The sequence below is a fragment of the Tyto alba genome, unplaced genomic scaffold (assembly GCF_018691265.1).
Source record: "Tyto alba isolate M040663 unplaced genomic scaffold, T.alba_DEE_v4.0 Super-Scaffold_45, whole genome shotgun sequence".
Taxonomy (NCBI): domain Eukaryota; kingdom Metazoa; phylum Chordata; class Aves; order Strigiformes; family Tytonidae; genus Tyto; species Tyto alba.
In genome coordinates this window covers 34,398,158-34,420,051 of record NW_024881321.1, presented here as the reverse complement: position 1 = coordinate 34,420,051, position 21,894 = coordinate 34,398,158, and the positions used below count along the sequence as shown (strand labels likewise).

The following is a 21,894-nucleotide window of genomic DNA, read 5'->3' as shown; positions in this document are numbered from 1 at the left end:
ACTGAGAGATTCTGTAGAGGATTTTAAATACATTTTTGGCAAACTTAGCACATCAAAGTTTAATAATAATAACAATAATGATAATCATCATCAGCAGAAGCTTCAGCTCCAGGACACATAAATAAATACATTTGTGTAAGAAGGACTTCCAGACATTTTGAAACCAAAGTTAAGCCTCATAAAAATTCCAGTGTGGTAATCCAATATACATATATTTATTTCTAAAATGTTTTCTTGAAGCCCAGAGAAGTTGAATTAATTATTTCATTAGTTTACCACAGTCAGTAATTCCTAGCTCCAGATCTCTTTTATTTATTGTCTATCAACCTATTGTCATAACTCAATCAAATCAGCACAATTTATAAAAACAGACAAGGAGACTGAACTATACAAAACATCTTTCCTTTACTGAATGAGTTCATATGACACAATTCTCAACCCCTAAAAATTATTTTCAAATTAAGTACAGTTCATTATTGTGGGTTTTATTATTTTATCTATTCCAGTAGCACTTCAACACTTCTTTGAAGATCAGTGGAATAAGTATTCAACATTTGTATGACAATAGCTCTTAGAACACTTTACCACATTATGACTATGCTATTATTTCCTTGACCATGTAATACACATGGATTCATGGGGTAAAAGATACATAAATCTTATCTACTGAACAAAGCAGACAAACAAAATAAAAGAGACACCTGTTTAGTCTTTCTACAGGTCTTTCTGACATTTTTTTGTAAAACAGAGTTGAGCAATATATTGAAAACTGCAGAAAAAGCCTAGTTAACCTAGGAATTGAGCCCAGATTTCAGGTATACAAATGTAATCTGTTAGTTGTATAGCTGGTTCCAGGTTTATTGGATTTTATTTTTTACTATATTGCATAGAATGGATCATAGCAAAAAGCAAAAGAAATAGAAAAAAAATATGTATGCAGTATTATTTCCATTGGATAAACTATTCAAAAGAAGATAAAATTCTAAGCCCAAATGTCAAAGGCTTATTTATGTGTGTGTACATACTTTCATATATATACATATATATACTGTATATATATATACACATCTAAATATGACTGCAGAAACTATGAAGCCAGAAATCCAATTCCATAGTATTGTGTCTAATCTCACCATATTTCTTTCTATCCCTGCCTTGCTCACATAGAAGTATACACATATTTCTTGATAAGTAGCAATGCTTTGAAGATTGAGCTGTTGAAGGATCTTACATGTCCTTTTTTTCCACTAATATTAATTCTAATTAGTAAATACTAATAGATATTAGCAATTTATACACCTTTTGTTCACGGGGAAGAAGCAAGCCAGTGGCTAACATTCTGTATATTCCTGAGGAGTTTGTTTTCATTATCCTGTATATTTAGAGTTTTTCCTTTCCCAAAATCTTGGCGTCAAAAAAAAAAACCCCAACAAACAAACCAAAAAAAACCCCAGAACCCACCTGACACCTCCATTTTGTGGTGAGGAATCTCCTGTTTGATGCTTATTTCCCACAATTTATACTTCAAATATTTTACTGATGAAACAAAACAAATCAAAGTTGTACTTGTGTTTTAATTTTCCTTTTCAATTATGAATAAATTTATAGTCAATGGTCCTGTTTATGCTATACTTTATGGTCAACTCCTTTGATTTTCTTTATGGACAAGAAATTGCTGCAAAGCCAGAAATCCATTGCTTTACATTTGTCATTTAGAGCCTCCCACTGTCTAAAATAAATTGGCTTTCTGGTAATCATGTGATGGTTATATCTCACACATGAGGGTTATATATCACAAGTTTGTCTGGTGTGTTTCCTGTTTTGAGTTTGCTTATTAAATGGAAGAAAAATTCTTAGAAGCTGGTGGTGGATGGGGAGAGACTGAATTGGCAGCTTTATTACAATTCAATATTTTTTCTGATAAAGGCATAGGAAAAGAAGAAAACTGGATTAAGCATAATAATAGAAATGAAGGGCTTCAGAGGAGTCTAACTGCACCAAAAAAAGTACCATCTCCATCCAAGGATATTTTGGCCCTTCTCCGTGGTATTGTAAGTTGAAGTTCATCCCCTTCTTCTAATTTTGCAATGCCTGGCAAAAGATGTGGAATATTTTTAAGTTAATATTATTAATAAATGGTATTCAAAAAGTCATTGCATGTCATCTTACAAATATAAGCATAGTTTGTTAGTTGTGATGAGTCCTTTTTTAGCTTTAGCTACAATCCTAAAAATTGCAGCCCACCCAAAGCTGACATCCTCTGTGGAGCAGGACCTACTTTCCACTCCGAACTCATGTCACAGTTCACTTAAGCAAACACTGCAAAAATTCATAACAGTGGTGTACCCAGATTCCTCATGTTATGGTTATGACAGTAAAGGACAGCACTGGATATTGCTGGTCCTAGACCACTCCTTTACCACACTTCTAGTGGAGGTCTCACGAGCTTCACCAACCAAACGAAGTTACCAGACATCAGCTGATCCACTGCAACTGCAGAGCACAAAAGTCTGCTTCCTGCCAGCCGCCCATCAGCTGACGTGATAACCGAAAGCACCTCGCCTTCAAGTTGCAGTCACCGAGCTGAGAGCACATTGAACATCTGCTGCGACACATGCCCAACAGCGTGAGATACTGCAGTGAGGTTTGGTTTTCCGGGTGAAAGAAGAAGGGTGGGAATTTGGGAAGTAGGAACCACGAAGTGGCAGGTTGGAGTGGAGGTCCTAGTTAGGAAAGGAGGGGGTGAGTAATACAAGGGTGAAATAAGGATAGATGAAATTGAAGGTGGTTATGATGCCACAATGTGTGGGTGCAGGGGCATAAAGTTAAAGAAAATGTTTGGACAGTCTCAATTGCCAGGAGGAAGTAGCCAATTTATTTTCATTTGGAAAAAAAATAGCTTCCTTCCCCATTCTATTTGTTTAATGCCATTACAGTCAACTCCATCATTCAATGTCACTCATGTTTTTATAAGGCATTTTAAAACAAGGTCATTTTTATTCACACAGATATTGCTGGAAAATAACAAAAGAGAACACCCTCAAATCCACCATTAAGGGGGAAAGACAGGCAAGTAAGAGCTACCAAATGAGGTTTAATAGGCCTTGACAATAATTCTTTAAAAGCTACTGCAGGAATATACACATTTTTGAGCCCGCTGGACTTGCATTAAATAATTTAATTGGTCTTTCCTCTGGCGTTTCTAATTTGTGCACTCAGAAAGAGCTCCTTATAGGAATTATCTATTTTTCATCTAATCAAAGAGTAAAACTGCAGTAGCCATTATAAGGAGTAGAGAATTAAACAGATAAGAAATATTTTTGGAAATCCCACATTAAGGTACGCAAAAATTGGGTGGCTAAAATACATATGTGATGTTTTAAAGCAGAACATAGCTCCTAAATATTCTATTGAGAATAAATGTGAAATTCAAACCCTAAGTTAAACTGAGTTCTTCAATAAGGACAGTATGTACTTCTTTTGTCTGCTTCAGGCATCTGACTGAAAGCACCAAAGTAACTAACCACATTTTAGAGTCATGCGGTCACGGAGAGAGGGGAATTGTTCAGATCACCTAAGTTAAATGCATACCCCCCAACTGCCGACAGTTTAATTTTTGAAAGTATTCTGTAATTTTGCAATTAACCAGATCCATGAATGCAGTCCATTTTTGTTACAACTGCCATAATACTTAATCACCCAACACTACAGATTCTATTTGATACAGTTTATTTGAAAACAAAGAAAAGGAAAACTTAGATGTTTACCAGCAGTATAGCAAGAATTATTCGGATAAGACTGTGGCATATTTTGGATGCAACGAAACAATGTCACCAAGCTGAGATCGTCACCAAACACGTGGGCCTTCTTTCTCTGTATTAGGTGTCCCATAGCAAATGTTGTATCGGTATATAAAACCTAGAGAATGAAGAAGTGCAGACTTCAAACTTATTGTATGGAGACATCTTTTAAAAAGTCAGATGCTGAAGTGAATTGAGCTTTCTTACCTGGCCATATATGAAAAAATATCCTGTTTCTTTGATCACAATTTTATTTCCCTGTTCTTCCAGAGCTGTTCCACGTTTAAAGCTCAGAAGCCAAGGGACGATGCTTGAATCATCTAAAAGAAACAATAATTTTGGGGTAATCAGAAAGAAAAGTTACTTTTTTTCACCTGCCAATAATTAACAAAGGTGACTTCTAGTAACGCCTTCCAGTCTCACTAGCTGGATTTCCCCAGTGAAGAGAGGATATTTGAAAGACCTGTCCAGATGCAGGGACCAGTTGGTTGCTTTTTTTTTTTTTTAATTCAGTGACATAACTCAGTTGCTGCTCTGAAGTTAGATAAAATTGGCTGAAAAAGTTAATACATGGAATAGTTAGCTATAAATCATGGAACATATTCTTACCTTTCTGTTGGATATCACTTTTGCTGTCAGCAATCAGTTGCAAGCAGGCCTGCAGCACTGCAAAGTGAAAGCATTTTGAAATCAAAGAAATGTAAATCAGTTACAGAATAGAGTAAGCTTTTGAAACTACTTTAAAAAAAAAAAGGACATGAAAAAAAAATCTTCTCTCAGTCTCACCACTTATTTGACAACATAATCTATTGATTTTAATGCAGATCTTACTCAAACATGCCAAAACAAAATTCATACCACAACACGTACTAGATAACTTTCAAAGATCATGCAGCTAAGCAGGAGGCCTCAGATAGTAGCACAAGTAATACTTGCTTGTTTTAATCTCTAGTCCTAATGTAATAGAAAAATGTAGCAATAAGTCAAATGAACTAGGAATAATCAGATCAATTAGCCTCATTAATTTTCTAAACAAAAGCTCAAAAAAAGCCCCAACCCTGCTAGCTATGACAGATATCAGATTTTCTAATGATGTTTACCATATTTAAAGAAATTAGTTTCCAGTCATAGTTGCTGTAAAATATTAGTCATGTATACTGGTTACATGGTACTTTCAAAATCCATATATATGTACTTTCAATATGTTTTCAGATACATTCAATCAACATATACTGAGATTAAGAGTGAAGATACAGAGATGACTTAGCAGATAAATGCACACATAACAAATAGCTTAGTATCTGTCAAAACGGATGTGTTACTCAAAACTGTAGAGACTGGTGACACTAATGAGAAATGTGGAGTTTGATCAGAGAAAAATATTGTGGTATGTTAAAATATGGGCCCAAAAGTGAAACAAAGACCTTTTAAAAAAATCTGCTAAGTATAAACGTCAGGAAACAGGATAAAAGTAAAAAAGGATAGCTGAATTTTCTTAGAGCAGATTTTAATGAAAACATCTGGTTCTAGTGCTACTTTGAAGGTTAGAAAACAGAGTAGTAACATTTACTGCACTTGACAGAAACCAAATGAATTTACTAAGAGTCAAGAGAAGAGAATTCTGCCACGGATTGTTGAATCTCCATTTTTGTTTACCTCTTTCCAGATAAGGTGGCTGTGGGTCAGATTTGGCCACTCCTGCTGTAATGGGTGATGCCCTACTCCATGGGATCCTGTTTCTACATCAGCCAGTGGTACCCACGCAGGCAGGCAAACAGGCTCCTGCGGCACAAACCTCTCGCTGCATGGCAGGCAGTGAGAGGATTTGAACAGAAAGCAGCCCCTCTCTGTATCTAAGTCTCCTCTCCACGTGGGCCTGCCTGAAAATACCAGAGGGCTGGATGCTCACCAGCACTCAGCAGTGCCAACTGGCAGCAGACAAAGATTCTAGCACACGTCTGGGAACGCTCCACTGTCACGATGATCGTACAACCTGCAAGCCCCACTTACATTAATGGGAACGCTATCCTGCAAGCTCCCATCTCCTACGCTGGAATGTGTCCTTGAGTTCTATCAATATCCATCAATAATGTGCCAAAATCTATAGATTATATAGATTTTCAAACCAAGAATTTAAAGGCACCTGAACTCCCTGCTTCCTGATAAGGAATGGAAAAACTAAGCCAACACAAAATCGAAAAAGGCATTATATTTCAGTCATTTTTCTGTCACACTTGTGAGTGACAGAATTTTCTGAAAAAGAAGCTTCCAAATAAAATCAAAATGTGATTTTCTGGAGTTGCACAACAAAGTACATCAGGCAATTTATTTCACAGGGTATTAATTCATTCTCATTTGGAGTAAAGTGCCTTCCTATTAAATGGAATTCGCTGATTCCCTAGTACATCAGTAAGATAATTCAACATTTTCTTTCCTGCTTTTAAAATAACTCACTACTGTGATAACTGGTTTTTCCACAAACCAAACAAGAGAGGATTTGTTATGATTCACACTAACCAGCTGCTGTCCAGCTGGGTACCAATGAGTAGTGTCCACAACCAGTGAACGTTATGGCTACTTTAGCAACTCTTGTTCAACCTGCCCTGCAAACCTGATTGACGATTTTGAAACTATCCTGATTTACAGTTTGCAAGTCTTTTAGTTGTTTGCAGCATTGAAATGCTTGCCATCATTTCTGAGAACTGCTACACAATAATTAAAATCAGGAAATTCAGTACAGTCTGAGATCTTTTCCATCTTTTCAAAACACATACCAACTCTACTTTATTCTATAGATATCAAATCTACACATATTTTCTAAAAAAACCTCAATCTTTTTTTAGTGTTTGCAGATAGAAGTAAGGTTCCACAGAACACAGTAAGCTTGTTTTTCATGGAGAAATATGGATAGAAAAGCATCATTCATGACAGTAAGGAGAACAGAAACTAATACGGTCGCTATTTTACCTAAAGCCACAAAGGACAAGTAGTATCTAGAAAAGTGTTTGAGGGATTGAACAACAACATGCTTCAAAAAAATGTTCAGAAGCCAAGACTGACACATAACTATTTCCCGTATATACAAGTACTTCACTTTGACCTCAATGGAACTACAGACTTATTTAAAATTAAGTAATTAATTGAAGCAAATTCAGAGTAAACAATGCTACTATTGAGGAGAAGATATGATTATACTGAGTATATTTTCTGGGAAAATTAACAGGGATTTTCAGTAAAAAGTTAACATTGTTAAGAAATGTTAGCAATTCTGTTCCAAGAAGGACCCAAATCTTACCTGGAGTACAATATCAAGAATATATGCATTACAAAATATGGGTTGAATCATTACTACCAGCACTGAGTAGAATAAATCAAAAGCTCTACCTGAATGCCCTTCAGCCCAGTGTAAATCAAACCTGAGCATCAGCTTTGTAGTTTAGAGGGTTTTTGAATAATTAATAATGTCAGCAGAATACAAGATTTCTAAAATACACCTTAAAAATGTGTAAAAATATCTAGCTTAAGTGTCACTATGGGGGCTAGCTGTGTAAAACGGACTGTATCTAGAACAATAAAGTATGCCCCATCCTCTTGTGATTTCATAGAATAGCTTTGCTTTGACGAGCTTTTTTTTTTTTTTTTTTTTTTTTTTTTCTGATTTTAACCACTCCGCAGGGTGTGGCAGGGCAAAAGAACATTTCAGAGTCTGCCTTCTTCCATGAAAAGAACAGCCAATTCTGAAGAAGTTAGTGACTCCAGATGCCTTTATAAACCACAGCCAGCACATGAAGGGATGTGTACTCCACTGGTTGAGCAATGTAACCACAATTAAAAAAAAAAAAAGATGCTAGCTTTTGCAGCAGGATAGGAATGCAGCCTTCTGCATCTCTGCGTGATTTAAGACCTGATATTGATAAAGTCAAATTTGCCCTCCCAAGCAATATTTGTATAACGGAACTTGTATAATAATTGTAGTATTTTGCAATTTAACTTCATAATCCAGCCAAACAGAATTTCAAGTTTATTATCTGTGAACTCATGCATAAGTTTTAATGTTTCAATATCTGAGGCCTGAGACATTTATCTCAATTTTTGCTGAAATAAAAACAAGCAAAAAACCTGAACATTAAAAAACAGACCTGCTTGTTTAGGTTCCTTCTTTGGTCTAGATCTGTTATCTGTAGACTTCCAGAAACATACTTAAACACTAGATAATTCAATTTAGAAAAGATACGCATGTTCTTGAATAACTTCCAGTTCTTCTCTTAACTTCTTAATTTCTCATCACAAGAGATCTTATTTTGTTTTTTGCTTGTGTAATTTTGTAGACTGCTTTATTTGGTGCTTTTTAATTAAGAAGTCTTTATACGGCATTAAATCAGTCCCTGCATTAAAATGGCTTGGTCATAGATATAGATATGACTCAGTTCTAACAAATATCAAGCATTATTTTGACCTTAACAGAATTACTAGTATCATGTTACAATCAGAATAACAAGGAAATAATTTACTAAGAATTAAGAATACTTGATGTAGACTTCTATTATACAGTATAAAACATAATATTGTTTTTAAAAATTAGAGCCTATTTTGTGTATTTTTGATTGCACATTGTTCCGCATAATACACAACACTGATTCATTCAGTAAGTGGAATTCTTTATGTAAAATTGCAGGCATTGTATCAAGCAATTTTCTATCTTTTTACATAGAAGGGCTAGTTAGACTACTGTCAGTAGAAACAAAAAAGAATAACATCTCTTTTCAAGAAGTAGGCCTTTCCTTTTTTTATGAAGAGAACTCTTATATTTCCCCTCTTCAAACAATAAAATAAGTATTTTGAATATTTGGTGGGGGAATTTTATATGTAGCATTTGTTTAGACTAGTAACAAAAGGTTAGGTTTCTTGATTCAAAGATCACTAAAGCCAAGTTGCAGTTGTGAAAGTTCTTGCTATCCTTCTCTCACAGAGATCTAAAACAACACACATGGTCAAAACATTTCTAACCAACAAATGGACCAATTTGCCAAAGCAAATGTATCAATTTGCCAGTAAGACAATGATACTGGGAACAATGGCAAAATTTTCACAACTTATACATCACGCTTCCATGGCAATAGTTATTTCCCATGGACACAACTGTTATTGGAGTAGAACCTGGGAACTGCTAGTCAAAAAAAAAAAAATGCTAAGTCACATACTAGGTTATCCTGCCTCACTGCTTTGTGGAATTACTTAGACTTTCTCTTCAGTTCCTTCCATACATGCAATCAGACTGGGCAAGATTGATAACCTCAATACATCAAAGTAAATACAGTCCATAGGTGCTTTAATCTGATCACAGCAGAACGTCACCTGCATTTGAGTTTACAGAAGAACTGATGTTCACCCTCCCTACTTGGTCACAGGAATCAGAATCCCACAATAATGATCTGAATGAGGCACAGAGAGAGTGTGTAAATGAAACCTGACATTCGTACATTGAACTGGCTTGGGTAATGGAACCTATATCTTGTTCCTGGACTCAAGTGCACATAAAACTTAGAGAGGAACATGCAGGTGGGGCCATCAGTAACTGCAAACAGGGTATAAAATTCAGGAGAGATTTTTGTTGTGTAGTGATTTTCCTCTATAGGCAAAATTTATAAAAAGAAAGACAAATAAGAAAAATTACATCTGTTCTTATGTGTCCTGATATGACATTTGCCAGAAGTGGATAGATGATCTATCTGCCTGCACATTAATAATATGTCCCTTTCAAAATCACCCATTAACTCCTACTCATTGTATCAAGAACTCTGGTTCTGACTGCTAACTGTACAGCTTCATTTGGAATTGATGCTTGAAACACATCTCTTCAACCTACTTGAGCTGGAAATTTTCTCAAGACAAAATGTACAACTAACAGTGACTAACAGTTTTACGCATGAGCACAGACAAATGCATACCCCATAAAAATATGAAAGAACAACATTGTATTAGATTCATTTTTATTAAAATGTCATTTTAATTGAAATTCTAATTTGTGGCCACTTTTATTCATACAACATCAAGAAAATGTAAAAAAAAAAAGTTTAAAATGGAAACTCCATATGTTCAACAAGGGCTGTGCTGAGTCTAAAAGGAATCATGGGGCACCCATTCCTGGAATTCAATAATTAAATTTTAAAAAGAAAACAGAATTGAACCACAACTTGTTTTATAAACAAAATAATGGTTCTGTATTTTACTTCTGCTCTCTGATGAAGCACAAGAGAAGCAATTGTTTATCAGTGACATTTTCAAGTATTCACTTTCTAAGGAATTGGTCCATGTTAAAGTGAAATTACGGGTCAACAAGTAATTATGAGACCAGGCTCTACTTTGAGACCCTGTTGAAGCAAACAGAAATAGGACAAGAACAAGGCACCTCACTCAATACCCTAATTTATCAGCTGTTGTGCCAGAATGAGCGCAGTGCTTTTGAAGGACGATTTGGAGGCTGCTGGGATTCTGGTACCCAGAAACAGACATGAGAAGATCAAAATGCAGGGCTAGTAATTCTGTGTATGTGACTAGGTAACAGACAGGATTCAGCACCATGAACAACACCATGTTCTCTTATTTCACTCACTCTGCTAAAACAAAATTTAGCATTGACTAGTAGGTTCATGGCCATAAGTGAAACCTGATCTGAGAAAATGTAACATCTTACTGAACTCTGACAAGTTTTATTTGTTGTAATTAGAGCAGGCAGAATGGTAACCCTCTAACAGATGACCTTTTATATAAATACAAGATTTGTAATTTTCTTTTTTATGTACAAAAATATGATGGTCATGTCAGAAAACAGTTCTGTAGTAGGTCAACCTATGTAGCTTTTCTCTTTTAAATGAATGTTTATAGTCTGTGTTTTCTGCTACCCATCTTAAACAATTTTAAAGCTAGCTGTACCTTAAAAAAAAAACCCAAAACTTACAGAAATAAGCAGCTTAATTAGAATTTTATGCGAAGAAGGACAAACAGGTATAATCAGGGATGGCTACCTGATAAGAATCTTATGTCTGCCAGAAGCACCTCTGAGGAGCCCATAAACCTCCTCTCTCCCATACGCCCTCGAATAGCAAGAAGAATAAAGATGAAAACTACTGTGAAGGGAACTGAATAACTGCAGAGTAGTGATGCTGTAACATTCATTTTAAAAAAGATACACTTCCTTATTTTTGAAGGTACTTGTGCTTTAGGTATAACAGAGCACTAGTTTTTATTTGTGAGATGCCAGGGTGGGGAGAGCAGGTAAGCTCTGTGGCTCCCTTCATAGGAAACAGGATACAAGAAATACAATTTAAGCAGGCATGTTCTCAGTCCTGTTTGTGAAATCATTCTTAGCCAAGACCCGGAACCAAAGATTACTAATGAAATAGAATAAATTCCATTTAAAACTATGGATTTGGGGTGATGTCCTAAATTAATATTCTTTGAGAGACCTGGAGGTAAGTAGAGTGATTATACTCTAGAATTAAATTTCATTTAGCTTGCTGAAGCTTAAGTGAAATACATTTCATATTAATTAGTCAATTAAACACATATTTTAAGCAAAGTCTAATTTAGTCTTTACCTACAGATTACTCCATTTTAACTTCATCTGTTAATAATTTAAGATACCAGCTTTCATAAGTCAAAACAATCCAAAAGTATCCATAAGAGGACTGAATTGATTTAGCAACTCAGGAACATTTTTAGTTACTTGGTGCAATTAGACTATGTATGCAAATTGCCATAATAAAATTCTCTATTTCATCCTAATAGGCATCATTGTGTTTGGAAAGAGAAAAATAAAAAAAAAGCAGGCATTTTATCACCAAAGGAAACAAAACGATCCCATTAATATTCCAACATTATAATACACATCAAATGTCTTTTATGGAGCAGTCTTCAGTGTTCTCTGCAGCACCTTTTAAAAAGGCCATGATAAAAATATCTTAGAGGATAGGCATGACTTTATTAATTTTGCTAATTACATTAATAGATTGTTTTAACACAGAAATTACTCTAAACTTGTGAATTCCTTGTAGTCTGCCTCTTTTGAAAGGTACAAGCCAGCTTTTCTCTTTGAAAGTTCATAATTCCCTGAAGTTAAGGAGCTTTCTTGTTACTTCTCTCTTTTAGCATGAGCATGTTTTCCCAGAAAAATGACTTGGCATATTTAATAATAGCTTTTCCCCCCTAATATTGATTGGAGAGAAATAGGTTTGTTATTACCCTAAACTGAGAATGATGGATTTAGAATTGAGCAATTTACAATCTGAGGAATTTAAATTGTCTTACTCAACTCTACTGCATCATTGAGAAATACCTCCATTACAAGAAGCAGATTTGGGATCTGACGTTCAAAGTTCAACCTGCAGATAGCATGAACATCTGGTACCTTAAACAGTATGGTGATCATTAAGAGAATATACCTACAGTTAACACCATTTGTTCACCGATAACTGTAAAATCCTTAATGGGCTCTGGGAGCACAGATGGGCTGACAGAAGACACAAGTCAAGCACTGCTGCTTTTCTCAAGACAGCGTCCAACCGCGGCACCCCAACCCATGCTGCCAGATGCTACTTACCTGTTTCTTCTGTGTGGACAACAGACCTTTTCCCCCTGTTTCCACTCCCGTTCCAGATTTCCTTTTGGAAGCTCTCAGCTGGGCCAGGACCAGGAAGCCTGTGTTCCTAACGGGGAGAAGCCAGAGTCAGCAAAAGCAGCCTCACATTTGCTCATCCCCTGCAAGCCAAAAACCGCCCCTCCAGCTTACCTGCCTGGCGGCAGCTGCAGACACTTGCAGGAAGGAAGAAACAGGGGTAGCCGCTTTATTTTCATCAGGGGACACGGGCGGCCTGTCTAGCAGAGACCTTGCCTGGACCCTGTAGATCAGCTTGCTGCGCAGAGCTTCTAGTTCTGTTTTCAGGGTGATAACATGGTAAAGAGACACTGCTGCAAGACAAGAGGACAGGAGCATTGCAAGCCACAGGAATGTGACAGAAAAAAGTCCCGTGGTGCCTGAAGCAGCACCAGGGGGGGCAGAGGGAGAAGAGGCGGTATCCTTCTGTTGGATGACGTGCACACAGTCCACGGATTTCATCGCTGCTCTTTCCTCACTAAAGCCAGAGGGAGAGTTCAGCTGTCCCCTTCCGAGGTGCAATCCATGTTACCAGTTGCTCTCTGAAACTAAGGGCATCCAGAATAAGTGAACAAAACGCCCAGATCATTTCCTGTCATATGAAGCCGTTGATAGAACCATTAAACTTAATGTACAGAGTGAACGTCTAAGATTCGGTCTCTGTTTAGTTTTCTTCTTTCTGTGCTGCATTTTGGAAATTAATACTTTCTCATGAGCTGCTTGCTCAATCTACCTTCCTCCTTTCACTTTCAACTATTTATTTATGTGGCAGCTTGCTATTACCGTTTCCCATTATCTTTAAACTTAGGCACAGCCAGTATGACTGGAAATTTAGAGCCTTATCTAGAAGTGCAGAAAGAACGTGAAGTTTCCTGGCAGTATATCATCCAATGCTACTTAAAACGCATACATATATAACAATCAATGAACGTGTCTCTACGTGTGTGTGTAGGTATATAGTTGTACTGTGTATATAAATCATATAATCTATATTAAGGTATATAGATGTACTATGTATATAAATTATATCATTTTAATATATATATATATTAATATCTAAAGTGACTACACACCTATAGAGGGGTTAACTTATTCAAACAGAAATTTTTGTGGTTTCCTAAACACAATAGTGAAAAATATTCTGAGGTATAAGTAACAAATTACTGGTTTCTCAGCTGTATGAAGTTGTAGATTCTGCAGGTGAGCTCATCATACTAATTTGAAGAAGGATGACTTTTTATTAAAGTTATCTAATAAATACAGTTCTACAGAGTTCAAGGACCTGGATTAATGCAAAAGAGGACACGGAGAAGCAGGGAAAGGAAACCTGGAGTGGGACAGGGGGAACAACAAGGGGTGAAAACTACAGGATGGGAAAGAACAAGAGAGGGGAAAATAAAAATGGGGGGAGAAAGGGGCAAAGGGGTATAGAAGGAAAATAACATTTAGATAATTTTTTTAAAACCCACAAAACTCTAAACACCTATGCTTTACTTTTTCAGGCGAATCCTGAGGGTCTGGCTTAAGCTCATTTTAAGATTTTACTAGTCTTTCTTCTTGAAACCCTGCATTAGGAATTCCTTTCTTCTCTGCAGCAGCAACGCTACCTAAATATCCAAAACATGTTCATATGGTTTTTTGTATTGTTTTCTCACATAAAATTAAAGTTCTGCACCTTTGTTAAAAGTTTCAGTAACCTGGGACAAGAAAAAAAATACCAAAAAGCATCACAATTAGGGCTAAATTCAACAAGGCAACCCCCTGCACTGGAGTATAAATATTTTTACCATGTAAGTAAACTATATTTACAAGAGAGTGAACTTTTACAGGTCTGTCTGCGTACTGTGTAATGAATCCTGATGGCAATACTCAGAGTAGCTCAGATCAAGTTGATTCTGTTGGAAAGGAGAAGGAAGAAGGAGCAACAATAGAGTAACAACTTCTGTAGCCTCTCCCACTTCTATTTCTTAAGAATATGAGAAACTGAGGGTTATTATAAGTTTTATCATCTTCCGTTGTGATACAAGGTACTCTTTTCCACACTTTGCCACCTCTAGAAACGGCCCAGTATCCTGCTCAGACAGCTAATTATTTTCCTAAACACAGAGGAAAAAGAATTATAATTATAATATGCTCCTAGAGGGTAGGTACATACTGTGAGAAATGATACAGAAATCCAAAGGGTGGAATGTGAGCAGAATACCATGCCGTTTCTGTACCTATTTTCAAGGCTAAGTTAAGGTGCAAATGGGGCTGCATTTTGAAGGAGATTTAAGATGAGCTAAGGTAGGTTTTTTTGGGACAAAATAAGCAATTATTAGAACTAAGCAGACATGCCTTGAAGCATCACTAGACATCATAACATTACCAGCCTAGTACTGACTGTGTTCCAAAAATAAAATGACAGTTGGAAAAGAAGTACTATTTAAGAAAATGAAACCAAGAGAGAGAATGAACATTAGGACTAGCTATCCAGGAATACTGAGAAACAACTGGCCGGTGAGGTCTCTGTGGTCATTAACATATAAGAAAATAATAGACAGGTATATAATTAGCATCACTCTAGTTGCTTCTAGAGAAAATAGGCTGTTCCCAGCCTTCACACCTTCTTTAAATGGGGTCATTATTTGGGCTGACAAAATAACTGTGGTGACACAGAGGACTTCTGTAAGACATCTGGCTTTGTCTTGCTTATCATTCTGATAAATGAGAATTTCAAAGGAGATGAGGAAAATCAGAACAGCCCACAAATGGTAAATTGTTAAATTCAACAGGAGTTTCTAGTTCAGTATCAAAGGGATCACTGTTTGCAATCTTGTGCTGTTCTTACAGCTTCATAAGCAGTTAAGTAATTTGAAATAAAATATAATTTTAGACAACTTTTGTGATGACAAAAACAGTGGAACAATAAATGATGATGGTGACAGATCAATCATGAAAAATAACACGACTTGCCTAGAAATACATTTAGCTGAACAACTTCCATTTTCACACAATCAAATAAAGCTTCAGTAAAATGCAGGCTACTAATTGCATTAAAGTAAAAACTCAGAAAAATTACATTTAAAACGAAACAAACAAACAAACAAAACCCCATGCTAGTTAGAGAGCCCAGAGCGTGGAGTCGGTGCCTCAATGCTGGCTGCTATGTCTTGCCATAACACACTGTCCTTATCATTCCTCTTGTTGGCAGAGCTGCAAAGTAGTCCTTAACCTGTTTAAAGCAAAGTCAGTGAGATTAACACACGTGCAGTTTCTTCTGTGTTTTAAACTAAGTTATGACTAAAGACAACTAAGGAGTGCCCAAATCAGTCTGCTTTTAGCAGACATGGGAGGGTGCTGACTCCAGCTGAACACAAGCTCTCAGTGGAACATTCTTGTTGAAACAAAAGTGTAATATTTGAATATATATGCTGGAACAAAATATTAAGCAAAAATGAGAGGTAGCAGTTACCGTGCTTTTATATCAACAAAACTGTTTGCATATAGTTATGACTGTCAAAACCAAACAGCAAAAAAGCTTTAGAACAAAAATCTAGAATGAATGTAAGAGGACAGAAGAGCTCATTGTGGAAAGGATATTCAGTTTGTGGTTAGCAGCATGCTTCTACCTGCCAGCATCCCTGAAAGCCCTTTTGCAAAAGTTTCTATCATATTAACTGGTTTTGGCTCAAGACACACATGCTACACTACACATGCATGCAGTAAAACCTTAGGGCAACAAGTGACCACCTCAAGCCCCATTCAAAGCAGTGTTTTCCAAACTGTTTCTAGAAAACAAAATGGCACTGCATTCAACTGCACAAACCTAGTCCTGGCCATCTAACTCTGGAAGCAAATAGGAATAAACCCTTATAATAAAAGTATTCTGAAAGTATAGTCCTATTTTGCATGTACAGTGCAGTTGATCCATGCATACACAGTGAATCCAAACCACTTAGTTTCTCCTTAACCCAAATGAGCTATGTTGAACTATCAGGTTGACTAAGAGATGTTCTTTAATTTAGTCAAGGGAAACTATTAAGAAATGCCTTGGCTACTCTAAGAATTTTACTTAACCAAGTCTTTTACTTTTGGGAAAAAAAGCAAACTTTTAGGTAAAACTCAAAGTAGTAATAATAATAATAAAAAATAATAATAATAATAATACAACATTACCACTGGTGACTCTTAATGGTGAGAATATTTCACTAGGGGAAATGGAATCCTGAGCAAAATCAAGGCTGGTTAAACCTTCGAAGACATTATAGCAGAAACAAACCCTGCAATTTCTGCAAGCAATTATTTTTTTTTTCATTTCCATTATGCAGAGTATCAGATTAAATGATCAAGATGGGCCCTGCCGACCTGCAAATTTATAAAACTTCATCGCTACATCTGCGGGGAACCAAGGCAGAGATAGTAAGCAATCACACAGGAAATTTGTGGTTGAACCAGAAACTGAACTCTTGATTTCCTGAAATCCAGTACTGTACTTTAACCACAAAAGCAGCATCTTTGAGGGGGAGGAAAATCCCATAATGAAGTTTAACGTACAAAAGAGAAGCAGATGATTCAAATATGAACTTGGATAAAAACCCAATTAACTAAAGAAATGTGAAAGTTTACTTAAAAAATGAATGTTCTGCTCTTAAAAGGGAGGTTATGCAGATGCTGCGATTGAGAGATCCAGGCAAATGTTAATGGCCATACTAAAAAGTATGCCTCCAGTGGCAAAGGTCCAACTTCACATACTTCTGAAGTAGCCACAAAATGGAACTGGTCCCCATCGTTATTACAAAAAGAAAGAGGCCACGACAGCTTACCCTGCTACACAAGACAGTGCAGAACAGGTAGAGGAGCAAAGAATCAGCAAAGGTTCCATTTTAAAGATGCTTAATTTCAAGTTCTTTCTGAAGATGGACAAAATGGACAAACTATTTTGGAGGAGATCAGAATAAATCCTGCATGACAGTTTTCTGCTATTACAGATATCTGTATTAAGAGTATTCATAAAAAGCCCTCTGAAACAGTACACATTCCCTTCAAAGACACTTAATTAGTTCCTTCAGCCATTAACTGCAATTTACACAGCAGCAAAACGAGGCAAGTTCCTGCCTCACACATAGATCCAAAAATCAGTCTTGTGGATACTGTGCTCCTGTGGCTGTATATCTTACATCATATTATCTTAAATTTTAGGAAGCTGTTGAATATCTTGCAAGTAAAGGAAGTGTTATACAAACAGTTAAAGCTTTATTTGATATATTATTTTGCTAAAAGGAACAAAAAAAATCCTGCAAGATTTTTCTGAAGCAAAAGAGGTATTCTTTTCTCTTTGCCTCCCAATTTCAAAATTGCCTAGGATAACACAGGTGTCTCTGCACATTTTAGACATGCCATGCATAATTTATTCCTTGCCTAGGACTTTATTTCTCTAGATATCTAGACAATTTGCATCCAAATGTGGCATGCATACTACACAAAGTCAAACATACAGCTGACTTGCAGCCATCGTTACTTTTTACATGGTTATTACAGCACTTTCAAAGAGAATAGGAAACAACACAGGAAGGAAAAGCAATTATTATAGGTGTCTCTCAAAGTATGAAGCAGAACCAACAAGAAATGTAAAATAATTTTAAAAATATATAAAATATAAAAAGAAAACGCAAGATTTATATACTACAGCATCTTAACGCCAGCCTCCTCCCCTTCCCCTCCTTCCCCTCCGCCCCCATGATGTTATAGCAATTCCTTACTGCACGGGGAAAAAGGCGCTCTGTCATACGGTTGTAGCTCACTTCTCTTATAATCTCACTGGCCTGGCTATCCAGCAACAGGGAGTAGTGCATTTCTCCACCTCTTCGGCGCTGTGCAATCTTGACAGATTTTGAACAGATGGGATAAAAATGCGTTTGTATGGTATCAAAATAAACAAGGAGCCGTGGCCCTTCGTGTGGGAGTGGCCACTCTGCTGCTGCTACATACAGTCTGTGGACCCTTAATAGAGAGCGCAGGACAGGGATCCAAGTATTTTCTAATCATAGCATTATTTCTTCACAGCTGTATCTAATTACTACACTGTCCCTGAGTCCTTAAGGGCAGAAAAGGAAGGGTTCTCTGCCTGACCTCTCCCTTTGAATTTTTGTAAATAATTAGCCCACACCAGACATAAGCATAACACAAAACAGCTGCAGAGCTCCCTTTCTGTCTTCAAGCAGCAAAATCCCTTCCTTAGTTGCTAATCAGAACCAGCAGCATCTCCCTGAACTTGGTATGTAAGCAACCTTGCAGTTTTGCATTACTGAGCCCATTGCTTAAGATTACAGATGTATCTCCAATTACTGTGAGTGAAACCATGTTCTGTAATACATTAAACTCAGGTCTGCTCTTAAACTGTATTATCTTTCACGGGAAGAAAAATTGCTGTTTTTAAAAAATATAGGAGAGTTATTCCATCCCCACCCAAGCTGAAGCATAACAAATTAATCACATTAAGGTTGCCAAAACATTTCCAGAAAGTATTCAGTGTATCTTCCTTATCTATTTACAGAGACAGAACTCCGTAAAAAAAGCCTAAGATTAAGACCCTGAATAGGATCCAACAAAGGATTTAAGCCTCAAGCGTGTTCAGTCTCTTTGGTCTGAATAATTTTTGTTTAGCCAATTGTTCAGTATTTTCTCAAAACCTTACCTACCTCTAGTTGATCTTTTTAATATACAGCACATCCCCTGCCTTTGTTTCAGGAGTCATTCCTAGCATTTTAGTTCAGATGATCACATGCTTTTATGATTGTTTACTATGATTTAAGTAGTACTTGCAAAGTGAGAGAAATTCAAATACTGTACCTTTGTCTATCTGATATGAAGGTCTATACGTTTCTACAAGGCAAGTGAATATAATATCATGAGACATTTTAGGACACAGTTTATGTTGCATTTCGTAGCCCAGCTGCTTATCAATTTTCAGATAAGAAAAAGCAAATTCAGGACTTGTATTCTTCAGAGCAGCACTGTGCAAGAAAGGTTTAGTGACATAGTTCCCAAGACAGCAAATTGCTTTTCATTCAAGAAAGGCAGTATTAACATGAAGCACCTGAGTATGAGTCGCTCCTTTACTTTCATTGCTTCAGGAATCAGAAATACCTTTTTTCCATTCAGAATAGGTATTGTGAAAAAAGTGCCAAAATGTGTCACCCACCCCCTTAAATCTGTTTCCTAGTTACTGGGTTAAAATTGAGCTACAAGCCTTGCAGTAATCCAGGAGAGAACAAACATTTTGCAGCTTCAGAAAAGAGCAGTAAATCCTTATTTTCTGGGTATTTTTCATTATCCATGTAGGATGGGAACAGAGGTGACATAAGCTTAGTTATCCATATCTCTGTAAGGAAGTAGAAATTGTTTCAGCCCGAGCATCCCACTGCAGCTACCTGAATTTACTGAACACCTGCTAGAGTGGCATTATAGCATTTAAAAATGCCGTTTAAAATATTACCTGCAACAGGTGGTAAAACCAGTCAGAACACTTAAAAATATTTCTTAAGTAACATAGCACTTAGTTCATAGAACTCTCAGTTCCCCAGATAACAGAAGAAATTTTGAAATGCAGAATATGTTATAAAGTGACTGAAAGCTACTGCATATCAGTTTTAATTATTAACTCTTCCTGGAAGCCAGGATACATGACAAAGCTTAGAAATCGATATTTGTAATACAGTTTTTCCCTCCTGTAACAGCTTTCCTGAAACTCCACATCTAACAATGCAGATGTCTATTCCATGTGCTCTGGTTTTAATAAGTAACGGAAAACGATACCTGGAGGTTGATCAGTTACCATGCATACAAAAATAACCCTGCACACATACTGAAGACAGGCCACAAACTAGAACAAGACATTAACAGCACTTTTAATGTATCAATTTATTGCATATGTCAGTACATAAAAATAGAAAAGTGTTTTTTGTAAAATTAATTTTACTGTAAAAACCAGACTAGAATGAAAATGTAAAACTTTGCCACAATTAGCACATATACAGTAACATTTATGCTTTGTCTACAAAACTTAAGAATACTTTATAAGACTTTTGGCTTTAACTATATATTAAAGAAAAATCAAATAAAAAGCTTGCATCATATATTCAATGACTGTTTCTGAATTCAAAACACAAGTGTTATTTAGAACTTCAGTATGCTATTTCTATTTACACTTTTGCGGGGGTCTACTCTGAATTATACAAGTAGGATAGCATTTTAAATCATTCTTAATGGGATACATCAAGCTGATCCCACTACATGCAAGAGGCACTGATTTTATATTTGGCAGAAGTGCCCCTAGCAAAATCACCTGTCATTAACAAAAATAAAAATGTACTTCTCATTAATTGAATTATGAAATACAAATGGAGGTATGTCTGCATCTTTTTGCTAATAGAAGAGACCATACCTTGGACTCTCAATTCAGCCTTGCATTCTTCAGCACGAACATCCAACATGACGCAAAGGATTAGCTTAGAGATGCTGATATGCATATTTTTTTTTAAATAGTTAATCCACCTGCCCTTCAACTGAGAGATTGTCCGTAGCCTACCAAATGTATTTGTGCTCTATTTCTAATTTTACCTGAGAAATGGACATGAGGGCAGCTACGCTAGTTAGCATTTCTTCAGATGAAAGCATAGCTTATCTCTCTGCACTTCACAGTTCAGAAACAAATATTGGGAATGTAAACTTGGGTTAGCAGGAAGCCCCAAGTATTTCCACTAATTAAAACCACACACACGTGTGCACACACAAGGCCTTATACTGGATGCTTCCTTACAAGGACTCTACTGCTACAGCTGTTCTAGTTCAACCCCCACCCCCCCCTTTTTTTTTTTCTTTTTTTTTTAAACTTAAAGTTCCTCTTATAAAAGAGACAATTCCTTTAATGAGCATATTTAAACCAAGAAGCTTTTTTACAAAGTTGTGAAAATAACTCAACTTCCTCTTCCCAAACTAGGAATTTATATATACAGGACAAATACTTGGGAAACGTCTATACATAAACAGAGAACTGTTAAAGGAAAACATGTAATAGTATTAAGTGGAATAAATACAACAGTATCATAATACACCTTTTGGCAATTTAAAGTTACTAGTGTTGTTTGCAGTTCACTTTTTAGCAGCCAATAACTGGGTTTCCATCACAGAGAACATGAATTAAAAACAAGTCTTGACTTGTCAGAACAAGTTTGTTCCCCCTTCTCCCTCCCTTAAAATATCATATGTACAGCAGTGGAGTATTTGCATAAAAAAAAAAAAAATCATTTCCTTCCTATTTTCTTTCAGTGGATTTCATAGCCAATGCAATGAGAAACAGCATAACAGACATTCATTCACAAATGCATGTGCCCAACCCATTAAGGGAGAAGTAAAAACGTGCATATGTGGAAGGTGGAAGAAACCCCGTAAGTATAAAGG

General features: G+C 36.3%; 1 protein-coding gene across 3 annotated transcripts; it reads right to left on the bottom strand.

The window, feature by feature from the left end:
* Nucleotides 1-386: 386 nt before the first annotated feature.
* On the bottom strand, nucleotides 387-21,245 carry TNFSF13B (TNF superfamily member 13b). 3 transcript variants are annotated; one of them, XM_032996956.2, is made up of 7 exons: nucleotides 20,879-21,245; nucleotides 12,589-13,001; nucleotides 12,400-12,505; nucleotides 4,410-4,466; nucleotides 4,008-4,120; nucleotides 3,768-3,918; nucleotides 387-2,091 (listed from the first exon to the last, which is right to left on the bottom strand). In XM_032996956.2, exons 2-7 carry the CDS (start codon nucleotides 12,913-12,915, stop codon nucleotides 1,979-1,981), a joined length of 867 nt encoding a protein of 288 aa, XP_032852847.1. In that variant the 5' UTR covers nucleotides 12,916-13,001; nucleotides 20,879-21,245; the 3' UTR covers nucleotides 387-1,978. The 3 variants fall into 3 exon arrangements, with proteins under 3 accessions (XP_032852847.1, XP_032852849.1, XP_032852848.1); XM_032996958.2 differs by having other exon boundaries at nucleotides 12,589-12,767; XM_032996957.2 differs by lacking the exon at nucleotides 20,879-21,245 and adding an exon at nucleotides 18,195-18,332.
* Between the last annotated feature and the right edge of the window lie 649 nt (nucleotides 21,246-21,894).